Source organism: Saccoglossus kowalevskii, chromosome 19 (genome assembly GCF_978046115.1).
Source record: "Saccoglossus kowalevskii chromosome 19, keSacKowa6.1, whole genome shotgun sequence".
Classification (NCBI taxonomy): Eukaryota; Metazoa; Hemichordata; class Enteropneusta; family Harrimaniidae; genus Saccoglossus; species Saccoglossus kowalevskii.
In genome coordinates this window covers 14,884,421-14,900,364 of record NC_140659.1, presented here as the reverse complement: position 1 = coordinate 14,900,364, position 15,944 = coordinate 14,884,421, and the positions used below count along the sequence as shown (strand labels likewise).

At 33.3% G+C, this 15,944-nt stretch overlaps 1 protein-coding gene across 2 annotated transcripts in view; it reads right to left on the bottom strand.

Moving 5' to 3' along the window:
* LOC100369526 (Golgi-specific brefeldin A-resistance guanine nucleotide exchange factor 1-like) overlaps positions 1-15,566 on the bottom strand; it is a 74,340-nt gene extending 58,774 nt beyond the window's left edge. For both annotated transcript variants that reach the window (XM_085493644.1, XM_085493645.1), the window contains exons 1-3: positions 15,437-15,566; positions 14,365-14,730; positions 11,702-11,768 (exon numbers count right to left, since the gene is read on the bottom strand). In XM_085493644.1, coding sequence (XP_085349770.1) covers positions 11,702-11,768; positions 14,365-14,478 — 181 coding nt within the window. In that variant the 5' untranslated portion in view covers positions 14,479-14,730; positions 15,437-15,566. The remainder of the gene's footprint in view (positions 1-11,701; positions 11,769-14,364; positions 14,731-15,436) is intronic.
* Between the last annotated feature and the right edge of the window lie 378 nt (positions 15,567-15,944).

Genomic DNA, 15,944 nt, shown 5'->3' with positions numbered 1-15,944 from the left:
GTTGGAATTTTGTATATATATATATATATATATATATATATGGCTTACATTCATTTATTAAATCTTGCTATGTACAGTATGGATCAAACATAATGTCAGGTGGACCCGTGCCCTTCAAGAACTCGTCAGAACGTAATCAATCTAATTATCATACATTAACAAGGCTCATAGATAGACAATAATGTTCATATCAGTAGTCTATCAGTAGTTTGCTACTTAAAGCCATGCACACTATTATGAATAAAACATAGAAATAACTAAACCACTTTGCGTGGGATAACCCTTTATTATTTTAATATATATCAGTGGAAAGACGCTTAATTTTTTGAAAATTTCCAGTATTTCAGTTGAAATCACAAAGTCATTGTTTCCATGGAAACAACTTTTGGTATCCTCAATAATCTGTATTTGCTCTTTGTTTTTCATTCTTGTTGGCGCAGAGCCATAGAGATACATGGTACAGTGGTGAGCGTCTTAGCAACATAGAACGTTCTGTGACGTAACCTTACCCCCGAGAATCTTTCACTCCAAAAAATACAAAGAATTAGTAGTACCGGTATAACCCTTTGAACATCCTAATTTGTCTTATTACCGGTAACATTTCAATGCAACATTTTGCCTATATTTGAGTATTTTTCTATAATTTTCTATAATTTCTATCATTTTGAACTGAATAGACATTTATGAGTTTGCACGGTACCGGTACATCTTTAAAAGCCATTACCTTGACTACATTTGGAAATCTTTGCAAGAAAATACAGTAAAAGATAGCGATATGATTAAATTCCATATAAATAATGGTTTGATATTACAGTTATGTATAACTAATTTATTATCGTATTATAAAATGGAGTCTGACTACCATGATGCCGTGCACTATGAAAAAGCAGGATTGCCCAAGACTGACCCCACACTCTAAAGTTTATTACCTTATAGCTAGGAATTTGATAACTCAAACCTAATGTACGTAATAGCTGTAAATAACCTCATATCCACATAGTAAACTTAAATGCTAGATTTTTATTTTGTAAATGTGAACTGAAACGACTTAATGGTATGCACAAATCGACACACATTAGGAATAGTCTCAAAATTGTCACAGCAGCTAGAGAAACGTATCTTGGGAGGAAAGTGATTTGAAAGTGATTTTTTGAACATCAAATTTGATATTATGAAAATGTACAAAAATACACAACAGCACACATAAACCAAAAAAAAAAAACATTCTGTGCTAACATTTTGGTGAAAATATACATTAGTTAACCCTTTCGCCACCAGACTTACTCGTCCAATTTTTTCTGCATTTTTTTCTTATATTTTTCAATATTTCAGGAAATGAACCTGAATTTTGGAGCCAGTATAGAAAATTTGAGTCAATTTCCAGTTTTTACTAAAAAAAATATGGCTATTTTGTCCCAATCTTCTGAAGGAAAGTGCAGACAATAAACAGGACTATTTTGTGAATTTGTGATGAAAAGAGGGATCTGGTGGTTGAAAAGGTTAAACTCCAAAAAAAATATCAATGTAGTAAAAATTTTCGCAGAATTTTTTTTTTTTTTTTTTTAGGAAGGGATAGGGATGCAGATGTTTTTTGCTGAGCTTCTATAACAATACTAGACCATCTTTTACAGGTCCTATATTTTCTGCTTTATACTTATACATTTATAATCAGCACACATAACCAAACATTTAACACTATTATGCACGAACAAAGAAATCTTACTAAACACTTTACTGCATCAAAAGACCAATATAATACATTACACATGCACCATTTAACAGACTATTTTTGTGCTACATTCATCCAATTTTAGTGAATTGCAGACAAAATTCAAATAATGACAGATGTGAACAAAGAAAATCAGAACAGACAATGTACATGTATGTAGCTACATAGTCAAGTTTCTCTAGTCTAGAAATCAAAACGAATTTCAGAACATTGTAAAATAATGAAAAACAAGAAGCAGTCCATAGAATTGAAAACTTTATTATTTTGAGAGTAAACAAATGTTATTTTATGTTCATTTTGTTTTTCTCTGACAAAAACATTGAAAAAGTTAGGCTGGACTTTAATCAAAATCAAAATCAAAATCTATGATGACAGGAAATCAAACTTTGATTATTTATGAGATTATTTATTTTGATTCAAATAGCGATTTCTTAACCTTCAAATATGATCTATACATGTATTTGCTTTTTTTTTTAATTTTGGAAAAAATGTGTACAATTTCCCACTGTATACAGATACCGGAACTGCATGCAGGTATATTTTGTGAAAGTAAAATCAGAATTATTTTTTCTCGGATCAACCCATGGCTGAGTGTCAAAGTAACAAGTGCTTCCAAACATAGTCTAAGAATCAAAAGCTAATGACGATGATGAGGAATACAAAGAAAAAAAAATAAAATAAATAAAATAAGTTTAGAGCACACACTATCGTACACTTGCCATTAATATTTGAGCAAATTGTGAATGATGTGATGAGAGAAGCTGCATCATGCAAATCTCAGCTGATATAACAACTAAAGGCCACAGAGGCATTAATTTAAAAGACCCCCATCTAATCTATGTCACCATAGTAACTGTTCCCATAGTACCGATCTCTTCCATCATCACTCAAGGCATTGTATTCAATTCCTGATTTCAAATGATAAGACTTAAATAACAGCGTACATTCATATTAATCTTGACAAGCGTCAACTCAAGTTGTAACCAGTTTTTAAGCACATGAGGGAGACAAATTCACAACAAATTAGCTGTCGCTACATTAACACAAGGTAAGGAGCTCTCAACTGTATCACTGTTGTCATAGTAACCAATTTGAGATACTCGTCTAACAGCTTTTCCAACTAATACTGAACAAAGAGATTATTTCACTTTTAAATAAAAAAATTCTACAAAAACAAAACATTTAACCTTTTAACCACCAGTTCCATTTTTTCATCACAAATTCACAAAATAGTACAGTTGTAGACTGTCTGTACTTTCCTTCAGAAGATTGGGACAAAAACAGTCAAATTTTTCGAGTATTTCCAGAAATATTGAAGAATATAAGAAAAAAGTGCTGAAAAATTTGGGCAAAAAAGTCTGGTGGTGAAATTATTAATACAGTTTAATACAAGTTGTTTAGTAAACAGTACAATTAAATGTACCATATTTGCTTTATTAGTTGTACACATGTTTTAATGACAGGGGTATCTTTGGTCAAAATAAGTAGTGTCATCTCTCACATTGTAAACACCAAGCCGCCTGAGATTAGAGGAGAGCCGGTCACATGGAATTGAATAATCACATTATACTCCACATTCTATTCTAACAGTGTCTGCATGTAGGAAAAACCATGCAAACACCATGCCAAAGTTGGGTATCAAAATGTAAAATGTTAAAAGTCCAAGTACGGACAGTTTCGGCATGCAAGATTACTGCGATAATTAAAATAATATTGTCAATGCAGATGCTGAAATGATATTTCAGGTGTGTGGCGCAAGCAGCTAACAAAATTGCATCCACTCTAATCACTGGTAACACAACACAAATGAAGCAGACACTTATGTAAACGTAAACAAAACGCGGAAGCGGATTTGGCAGTGGGGGTTGGCAGATGACTATATGACATCCAAAATTTTGAACATGCTGAACACCACACTGTAGGATTTGCCATTGAGACTGCAGACATTTATATCACCACACAATTTTGACAAGTAAACTCCAAATGCAAGATGATAAAACAATTAATAACTGTAAGCTCAGGGGTATAAGAAGATTTGTCTCCCCATGTCTCTCGAAGTGACAACTATACACTTCAGTTGCGTGAATAATTATTAAATATTACAATAATTCAATAAACAATGCAACTTTAGTTTATGCGCTTCTAGTACTAGTAGTTGACATGTGCTTCTAATAGACCAAATACGGTATCAAGTATAAAGTGCTATATAAAATAACTAATATCTTTTTACAATTCTTCCTATTTCTGAATATAATTTACATTTTTTCCAGAAACCTTGAAATCATTAACATAAATTGTAAAGCGCACAATTTTTACTTGACCTCCTTTTGTCAGAACTGAAGACAAGCGTGACCTTTGAGAGCAGGCGATGACCTCGTGTGAAATGTAACATATGTAAAATGAATAGAGAATGATCGGATTAGGCTACAACAATGTAGTTATTAATCATACAAATCATAACATACAGCAGGCTGTGTCAATCACTATCAACGAGTGGGAAAGTAGAGAGATTTCATTTATTATAAAAATAACACAATATTTGATTTATAGGTAGTTAATTTTCAGCTGTTTAGAGTTTGAATTTTACCTGGGCACAATAAGTTCTATGTTTTCAACACCCCAATAGTGAATACTATAATGAAGAGTACTTCATTGCTAAATCAATGCGGATAAAATCTAGTGAAAATACTGTTATTTACTGTGATTTGCTGGCATTTTAAGACCAACAAATTACATGCGTCAAACCCAATTGTGGGTTCCCCCCAGTGTGCTTCAAACAGGACTGATTTTGTAGATATCTTGAGTGAATCCCAAAACACAAGTTGTGTCAGCTTGGTCACTGCTACAGATACCGGTAGTCTGGAATCCAGTCATTCAGAACTCCTTACCAGTTCCCTCAATAAGGGTCTGTAGATATGTAGACAGCACAGAAAGCCAATCAGTGATGACACGGCAATCTCCATGAATTTAGTAAAATATGATGTGAACTTGCATGCATAGAGTACCCCGCATGCAAGGCCACATCTTCCCGACTGATTCGCTACTCTAATATTCATAGACTTTCAAAGTCTCACGATAATAGATAGCATCTAAATTGTATGTAAGCTGTAGGGATTCTGAAGACGCAAACTAAATTGTTGTCTTCGATTTCATTTTCATATTATCTTTTATATTATAAAATGCGACTTTCATTTTACCAATTACAAATTCCAGCAAGACATTTTTAAAAATTAATTTACGGAAAAAAAAATTTCTGTGGATCAGTGATGCGTCAAATCAGCTTAGAGAACACACAGGTTACATCAAAATAACACAAAATAACACATAGCAACCAATATTTTGAACCATTTACATTGTTAAATGTATCAGTAATTTTCAGCAAATCGTACTTCATGGTACAAAAATAATTAAATTTCCAGAACAAAATGAAGCAATACACCCTTGCGAAAGGCAGGTATACCACACAATTTTGCATAATCATGACATATACAAATGAACATCAACGAGTGTGTACATTGTATATGGAGTAGATTGTGCAAAACCGAGTTGTATACCGGACTTTAGCGGTGGTTTATTGCTATCATATTATACCAACTTCATTTTAAATGTATTCTGAGACACAGAAATATCTTTAAAAGCATCAAAAACCATGTACAAATGTGATACAGCACCCAAAGCATTATTTACAACCGTGGTGAATGAAAAATGGGCCCTGGAACTAGCATACAGTGACTATAGATACATTGAGGGTATGAGCAAATTTACACCCCTAATTTAGAGATTTATTCAAGTAGTTTCTTGTCAGCGGCCATACATACATACGGCCATACAGCATACACACGATTGCATTTTGAGGGTCCCCAAAACTACAGGGTTCACAAGCAAGTTACAACAATCATTTTTTGGCATCTGTTGCGTAAATCTGAAAAATTTTGTGCATCTTTTTTGAGCCCCAAAGGTTGCAATTTTTCTTCATTACGTTCTATGCTCTTAATGCGACAATGTTTTTAGCCGATTCAGGTGTCAGCAGCACTTATTCCTACTGTGTGTGTTATTAACGTTACTTAGCCATTTTACCATGGCTCGCATATTTAAAAGTAGGCTCTTAGCCAATCAGAACAACGTATTCAGGAACTTGAAATGCTAGTAAAATATAATGCACTATATATACATCTATGTACCGTAAGAACTTGAACTCGCGATGTGCGTAGAAAAAAAAATTCAGGAGAGACAACTATGACATGCAAGTGTATCAAATAATTGAACATCCAATCATAATGATTTCAAGGAAAGTAAAATATGAAACATCTAGTGATTATACAGCTACAGCTCTGGAGTTGCTTGATGGAAAATCATACTTATAACTGTATATGCAGAGGGCAGCATCTACATTCATGAATAATTTGTTTTACAAAAGATGTCCGTTCTACCATCTCCACAATAAAAAGAATAAGAAAAGTCAGAAATAGGGGGGATTACCAGGTACATACATACTGAATTCAAAATGACACCACAAAAAAATAACATTGAGAGCAACTTCTAAGCGACCATCATCCCTGTCCTAGAAATCAAAAGCAGCTCATTAACACTAGTCAGGTTTCTGTGATTAATTTGATACGCTGATGTGAGCTGATTACATCTAATACATTTGACCTTTACTTTCAAATTCAGTTTCTCTTCATCACTTGCAACATGTTCAGCAGTTGCTTTCAAAAAAATATAACCAATAACAGCACAAGTTGTTACACTAGCTTGTGAACTTTCAAAATACAGACTCCCAAGCCATTTCAAGCAGTCTTAGCTATGGCGGATACATGTACCAGTATTATATTAAGGTTAAATGCCTTGCAATTTAAATGTCTTGCCAATGAAATTTTTTAAATATTTTTTTTCTCAGGTGCTCCCTGTTTGAGGGCGTAATCACCCGGGTCAAAGGTGAGACCAACATGTGGTCTTTTGTTGACTACTTAGCGGCTGTGTACCTGTGGGTTTACTCTGTGTGTATTTGGATGTTCTAATCTTGGTGTTTTTCCAATGATTTCTCTGGGTGCAATCTAAATACAGTAGGTGTGTCTTGTTTACCTGAGATTTGTAAGAGTTTGAGCTGGCCAACATGTTAGTTTTTTTTATATGGTTGATTACTGGCATGTTGATTTTCCATTTTGAGCCATGTTTTCAACTATCTTCATCATTTTCATATAGCAATCTCGTCATATGTTAACATTATATAAGGCCAAAAAATTGTTTTGTTGCCCTCAGCGACTAGCCAGAAAATATGAAATATCGGGTTGCGTGCAATTTTTTTTTTTTTAATAGCCCCAAATATTAAAAACTCACCATTTTAAGCAGTAAAAAAGTGTTTCCTCTAAAAAATTAAGGATCCCGGACCGTTGTTTGAACCTCAGAGTCCCCGTAAGTGGCGACTTTGAACCTCTGGTTGATCTGTATTTCTCTGACATGTTCCGAATACTATGAAGTACATATACCTTGGCTATTTACGATACTCGTAAGTTTTCACGAATTTAAAAAAAAAAAAAAAAAAAAAATCCGACCCAATTTTTTGGCCTAACATTAGGAAAGTTACATGTTCATTCAGCAAACTGACACAACTTATACTGTAATATACATGTATGTGTATATTAAAACAATTTAGGTTTTTGTGATGCTTAAAAGGAAGTGGTCGTCGCACCATGCATGGACAAGATTTGTGTTGATAAACATTGATCTACCCACAATGCACTCTCCCAATGGCAAGCATGAAGTGAAAACACAGTATTTAAACTTATATAAACAAATTTATCAAGTGCAATCCTATTATGTAGTTTTTAACAACAATGTATATACAACCATATGTTAATCTGTGATGGATCAATAACTAGGTTGCCTTCATTGTCATTGAGAATGAAACTGCCAAAGGCACACCAAGGCCAAATATAAAATATTCCTACGAGACAGTGTTTACCAAATCACTCTGTCCACGGTGAATTTGAATAATTCAATATGTTTGTAATTCAAATTGTCTGAACATTTCCAGTGCTACTCAAAAACACAGGAAAAACACTCAAGAGCAGGCATACATGTTTCCATGAATATTTTTCATATTTTCAAATTACTAATAATCTTTGTGATCAAAATATTGAAATGTAAATAATTTAGTGTCGTTGAAAAATACTTAACACCTTGAAACTCTCAAAACTGGGTGTAAAATGCCACCTCTGGCATGAGAGCAAGAACGGAAAACTCAGTCGATGCTTGGGGAAGTTTTAACACAAGTTATGTATGAAATAAAGACTAAAGTACAAAATATATAAATACATCTGTGTTTCAGTCAAACCGAAGAAATGGTCCAGAATGTATACACATAGTACCTAACCATGGTACAGCATAAACATATAGATTTTGAAAATCAGTCCTGAACACATATCAGCTTGCCCTGGGAAAGTGAGAAATATAAATAATGTTGCTCAGCCAAATAAATGCTAGATTTAGCATAGCAATATCATATTCAAGTATTTCTGAAATGAAATGTATTACGTTTTTCACAATCTGATATATAGCATATTATCTACACTATGGAAAACATGGTAAAAGTGATTCAATATATACAATATGGCAGCCATTCACAAAAATATGACCATCATTTTCTTGAAAAATCTATTTCAAACTCCTCAAATACAGTTAAGTTTAGTATAAAATGTACAGTTTATTGCAGAAATGAATATGGAATCTGGGTATTTTCATTATGAGTAAACTCCAGGCTGAATCAATAAAAGTAGGTAAGAGACTGTTGCAGTACATTACATTTGTACATGTAAAAAATTTAATGATATTTTTAATATTTTATTGGTCCCTGAATAGAAAAATATATAGTATTTTGAGAAAAACTATAGCACTGGTACTTTTATTAGCTTCAACAACACAAGTGATCGATGTCAGTGATTTTTTTATATCTATTCAGTCTATAGAAATATCACAGCATGGTGAAAGCAAAGACTCAATGCCATTGTCTGTGTTTATACATGTACTATGAAATATTGATACCAGTGAAAATACCACACCATAAGTTTGTCTTGTATGATTAGTTCAATAGGAGATTCAATTACAACCGTATCAATCAAAGTTATTCTTCCAATTTGCATCCAGATGTTGAATTTTTTTTTTTCATATTTGTTCTCAATCATAGGATTCATCCTAATTCATACACAAGACAAACAATCGAAAAATTACATCATTCTACAAATAACCAAGCTCAGAGTAATTTGGGACACAAGGCAAAACAAGTATTTGCAATGCACAGTCCCCATTGCATACTAAATCTTAAAGCCAATAAGCATACAGAACTTTGTTGTGGGTTATAAGCATAGTTTTGGTGTGTGACATAGAACATAACAACATAGTGAAAACCTGCATCTCATGGTATTTACATTATGGAGATACACAAGTTATGAATGAGATATTTGAACAAGCAGCCTGTCGGCTGAGATCAAAGCAATTGGACTTGCGGTTTTCAACAAGAAGTCGAAAATATCACTTTTTACCAAAAATTACAAAAATATTCACCAAAATTAGAGAATTAAAGATATCATTACAAAATGAACAAATCTGAGAGAGGTCCACATGTAGTACCTATATATGTAATATCAAAGCAATTGGACTTGCGGTTTTCAACAAGAGGTCGAAAATATCACTTTTTACCATAAATTACAAAAATATTCACCAAAATTAGAGAATTGAAGATATCATCATGAAATGAACAAATCTGAGAGAGGTCTACCCAAGGTACATATACACCAAGTATCAAAGCATTCAGGCTTGTAGTTTTCAAGAAGAAGTAGAAAAAGTAAAACATTGACACGGACGACGACGACGGACAATCACTCATATGATAAGCTCCGCTCGACAAAGTCGACAGCGGAGATAAAAATGTCACATTTATACATATAGCAAGAAAACAAATGTCAACATCATAGCACAAATTATTAGTAAAAAGGTTCTTATTTAAATGACCAAATCACATACTTTATTTATGTTCAATCTCAAAAAAATACACATTTAAAGCAGGGGAGTCATCACCTGCGCATGCGTCAGATGGCCATAGTGTGTCACTGTTTACAAACAAATGTCTACCCATGAGCCTTTGGACCTTAGCGTGGGTTATCTTCGCTTGGGAGTCAATTCCCGCACGCGTGCGCAAGTGACAACCGTCTCGCTTTCAGGAATTTAGCACCTAGTCCTGCGCATGGTGAGCATTTTTTAAATTGCTATTTTATAGCTTCAAGAATTGCAGATATGCAAAAAGTATCAGATGTTGAAATACTTGTCAATGAGGGACCTGATAGATGGATCAAGTCAGCCATCGTAAGTTGAATTTACAAATGAGAGTGACACACATTAACCTCCAGTATTGGTTACTTCTTCCATTAAGTTTGAACACATATGCCCAAGGTTTGGTTCTGAACATGTTAATATACCTGAACTAAAATTCTCAGCAGTCGGCCATCTTTTTTTTTTTTTTTTTTTTTAAAATGTTTTTGTGCCAGGTGACAGTTCTGAACATTGAATGTCACTGTTGTCTCTCCTGACTTTTTTTTTAAGTGCTAAGTGCAGTCGGCCATCTTTAATCTGACAAAATTATTGTGTGTGTGTGTATGTATGGCATGATGTAATGTATAAAGTTTGAAGAGAATTGCTCAATACATGTATGAGACATCTAAAACAGAATTTGTCAAAAACACAATCAGATTTTTTATTTAAATGTGTGACTATTCCAGGCATTCAATGTTATTCCTGGCTTTCTTTTTTTTCTACAAGTGCATATGCTTCATTTTTTCATACTGTATATACTGTATTAAAAGTGTATCTCAAATACAAGCGCATATGAAATAAATATCGCATACTGTATACTAAATTATTAAAATATCACACATTTTGACCTAGTAAAAATCTATATTGTGCGCTTCTAATATAGCAAATATGTTTAGAAACCATATTCCATGGGTGGAACTCAGGAATGGTAAATGTACATACGGTGCACTCTACCACATAAACCATCCGGCGACAGAGATGTGTGACCATCTTCCTATCAAATATAAATTTAATATGCTATTCTGGTGTCCCTCGTAAACATGAGCACCTACAGACCTCCACCAGAATTCCCATAAAGTCGTATTCATTAGTGAATGAATCTTGATCATTCGATTTAGCCTCCATATTTAGTTTATGAGCACACTCACCCGAAGTAGGGGTTGTTCCTTTTTGGGTGTTCAACTTAGAACTTGGGGCAACATGAACCAATCAAGTTCTTAGAAAAGGGATAAGATACATGTATAGTGGCGCAAAAAAATGCATATTTAACTGATAGCAAGGTATCCAAAACTGTCAATTGTGAAAAAAATAGAAGTTACCGATCTAATCTACAATGAGGCTAAGATGAGAAAACTGTTCAAGAAGACATGCCCAAATTTTGAAAAAGTGAAGATCGAATTCGCTCAAACGACAGAAATGTACCAATGTTGAAAATACATGTGAAAGCTGTAATGAACCAGTAAACAATAAATGTATTTTCGTTTAGGCCAGGAAAAAAAAAATTCCGTTTCTCGTTTTATGGAAATTTAAAAATGCGATTTTTTTTTTTTTAATACTGAGCTAAAATGGGGGGAATTAGAGACAAGTGCGAGTACAAGTGCATTTTAGAATGCTTTAGAAGGAAAAAAACGTCTGAGGCTCATCATAGTTCAAAATGATACGCTCGGAAACGAGAAACAGAGATGTTTTTTTTTCTCGGCCTTATGTGTCTTTGGTTTATGTGAGGATCTATTCAGTAGAGATGTGCTTCTTATAGAGCACATACAGTAAGCACAAAATACCTTTGATAGTAGCCAGTCCTTTTCGATATTTTTTACATAATATATCATGTGAACACTTCAGACATGTTGACAACAAATCTTTAAAAGTATTACGATAACAACTCACCTGATATGTTGTTTATTACGTCTTTCAGTTGAGAAAAACTCCCAAGAAGAGGATCTTGATCTTCATCCTGCCAGAAAGTACAACAGAAGCAATAAGAAACAAAGCAAATATCTCCGAATATCTACATCAAAAGAACATCTCTAATCTCACTGCAAATTTACTTTAACCTTTTCACCACCAGAATTTTTTGCCAAAATTTTTCTGCACTTTCTTTTCATATTCATCAATATTTCTGGAAATGAACCCTAATTTTGGAGCTAACAGACAAAATGTGAGCCAATTTTCAGTTTTTACTCAAAAAATTGGCTATTTTTGTCTCAAACTTCGGAAGGGAAGTGCAGACTATAAACAGAACTATTTTGTGGATTCATGATGAAAACAGAGAACTGGTGGTGAAAAGGCTAAAACTAAGATTTGATGGAGAAACAAGACAGATTAAAGGTGTAAACAACATGAACATGTGATTCCACGGATTCTAGAGTGAAAACTCCATGTATTTGTATATTTCATAAACAGCTGGGTATTTCACATTAACTGGCGTCCCGTCCAAATATTATACAATATTTCATGAATGGTCAAAATGGCAACCACATCTCATCATGTAATCCTGCATTTGTTATCAATTCAAGATATTTTTTGTAATTAAAAGCTGTCAGTTGTCTATTGTTAAATTCACTATCGTGACTTGAAATGAATACCCTAGGTAACAGTTATCACTACAAATGATCTCGGTCTAAAAATTACGCTTTGTCCCCCTTCTTCAATTGAACATTTCTTTTTAGCTGACAGCAGGCAAAATCAATCATTCATGCTGTTATTTCTTTCACTTATTTTGTAGGAAAGTAGGGAAATTATGTTCACCTATTCTAAGCAATTGACTGTCAATTGTTAAATCATTTAAACACTTGTCTCCTACTTCAAACTATACTGTAGAAAATAATGAAAATTGACATTTAAATTGTAATTTTTTGAATTAATTATTCTATCAAAAAATCAATATAAATGCATCAGTGCCAAAACTCATCAAGGTCAAATGAACAGAATGAATTATGGGTCATATTGGTAATTTATGTCCTTTTATATGATGGTACCTGACTTACCAGTACATATAGTGACCACATTATACACAATATAAACATAGATACAGTGGTTCTTATATGGCCACTTGTCATAAGCCAGTATCATATATATATATATGAATGAACACAATCACATTAAAAAAATATTTTACTAAAATAGAAAAGTATGGTAAGAGAGATCACGATGATGTAAAATATGTGTTGAGAACATAACAATTATTTGAATAATACAGGAAAATATGTACAAGTGTCCTAAAATTGTACGCAGAATTATCTCAATGTTCTGACAATTTAGTGCACATGAAATGGATGCATGTACACCACTAATAATAATAACTAATTAATCCTAGTCTTTGGACCAAATTGTAACAAAACGAGAGATCTTGCAAAGCAGTTTCATTTGATATGCGTTTCAAAACATCCCGTTATTTTACATGTATAACAGTGATCTCAAAATAATGACTAGCCGTGACAAACTGAAGACATTTTTTGTTCAGGATTATGTTTGGAAGATGTGGAGATAAAAACCAGCAAGAGATGATACTCCGACTTTTTTTTAAAATTTTTCAAATCCAAAATGAAAGTTTTACCATTTTACAGTTTTATTCATTTTGAAGCAAATGTAAATAATTTTCCATGAACTACATGTATAGGTCATGAACACAAATTTTTATGACGAAGGTAATGAAAGTCAAGGATTTTCAAAGGCAAATCCAGATGCAATCATCATTTTAAATTAACTTTGATATCACTCATTACTTTAGAATTTCTTCAAAAGTCACTTTGGCTCAATTAGATTGAACCATGTTGTTGTATTATAATTTGATACATGCTATCAATGTACTCTGATTTGACATTTTATACAGGTAATATTTAATGCCAGCAGGATTCATTATTATACGAAAGATAACTATGAATCCACTAAGCAGAAACTGTCACGCAGCAGCAATGCAAATATGAAATCAATTATGAAATTCATTGCCTATTTAAGATGCTCTTGGGAAAGTAACTATTTGTTACCAGTGTGCTTTAAATATATTAATTTTTTAAACAAAATCTACTGACAAAAATAATGTAGTAAAAATTTTCAATCATAAATCATATGAATTATCATCAAGTAACGTTATCACAGTGTTGTTTTTGTTATGGGTCCATGGCTTGTATACAGAATGTGTAAAATGAATTGTTTACACACAATTTGACCTTGAAGACAGAGAGAGGCCCTTTAATAACAAATTTTCAACACAAAAAAATAAAATCAACTTAACATTACCCAGGTATATTTCATTCTCCAAGGTCAATAGATTTGTGCAGTAATTTTAAATATTTGAGTAAATCTGTGAAAAATAATTAAAGTTTAAGTGACCCATAAAATATCAGAAATAGCATCCTGCAATTTTTTTTTTTAAAACTGAGTGAGACTGATTCATTAAAGTAACTGATGTGATATGTATTTTTCTTAATATGATCCATGTGATGTTTATATGTAAAGGAAAATCTACTCAATCAGTAATGTATAAAACAATACATTTCAAGTGAGATAGAATGATTTTTGAGAGTTGAAAAAATGGTCACTGCACTTACCTGTGGACTATGAGAGCTCCACCGAGAATTTCGCCTCATAGCAGTAACCACAAGGGACATTTCCCCTTGTACAATGTAAATTCCATTTGGCGGCGGTGATATTTTGGCAGCCATTTTTGCAAATGCAATATTTGAATGTATTTCAAGTTAGAAATTCTGTCTTTAAAATGAAAGATGCATATCTCTTATGTAACTGTAAACGCTTCTGGCATTTAACAATATTCTCCATTCATCGCTGTTCAATAGTGTTGCTGCCTTTTTTGATTCTGTGTATTGCAGGAAAACATCAATTACAACATTTCTGTGGGTGCATTGTCATAATGTTGGTACTTTATCTGAAACTTAATTATGTGTGAATAGCCAACCCTGAAAAAAAAATCAAACTTGGTTTCAGAAATAACAATAAGTATATTATTTCTATATTATAATATTGAATCAATGTTTCCTTAGAAGTACAGTTCTGATTAGCCATACAACTAGAAGGGGAACGTGTATTCGATTACGTTGCATAAAACGAATCAGCTATAGTGATGATGTCGTCGCAAATCATCAACCCGGAAGTCAACTTTCAACCCGGTGTTTAGAAAATGTCGTAAAATAGAGACATCGGATTTTGTTATATAGTTGTGAAATTTCAGATCAAAACGAAATACTTCACCGGCTATGAAGCGATTTCATTCAAAGTACGCCATCTTCAGTGTAGGTTGCTCGTGGTACTCACAGGGCCCGCATGTCATTATCACATGTTCTCACGGAACGATTGTCCGATCCCGTTCAAATCGTATCATATTTGAACACATCTCATAGTAATAATTTCACGGTTCTAGAGTATATACGAGAACATACCCGACTAAATGTGATATACAGTGTGATCACGATTTCCAAACTGAGATACCGAATAAAACGGATTACGGGTAAAACAGCTGACAGGCAACGGTTTAACAGACAACCGGTGAAATCACCAGAATCTAACGATACAAAAAATGGCTGCCGAAACGATGATCGTGATGTATTTTTGTCGTATTTACTAAGCAGTAAATAAGAAACACAAAGAAGAGTGTTGTCACGTTACCTAATAATATTGTTATCAGTGTCGAATCAGCTATATAGTCCCAGAGTTCACTGTTAACGTGGAAATCCGGTGTTTCCCCACAGACGACATAAACGCAAAATAATACAGGATGCTTTCGTGACGTGGTGCGCATGTGCAGGAATCATTTCTGACGTAAGCAGGGAGAGCTTCAAGCCGTGCGGTGCATGTAGGGTAAATCACCTTTGCGCCATGGGTTCCTATCGAGCAAACGAATTACAAAAAGCCACCACAAATACCCCCACAATGTCTAACATGAATAAACACACCAATATATGTCGAGGTATCAGGAAAAAAAACTTTTTTTTTTTGTTAGTGTGTTTTTCAAAACATGTGCATTCTTAAAATCTATGTCTATGATGTCATAACCTGTACTAGCGCAGATTAGAGAAGCCAAAGTTGGTGACATGACTAGACCTTCAAGTAATTGCAAATTAAGTTACTCAGTAGATAGTGAAGACCAACTAATATGTTTGTTTTTTATTTCGTT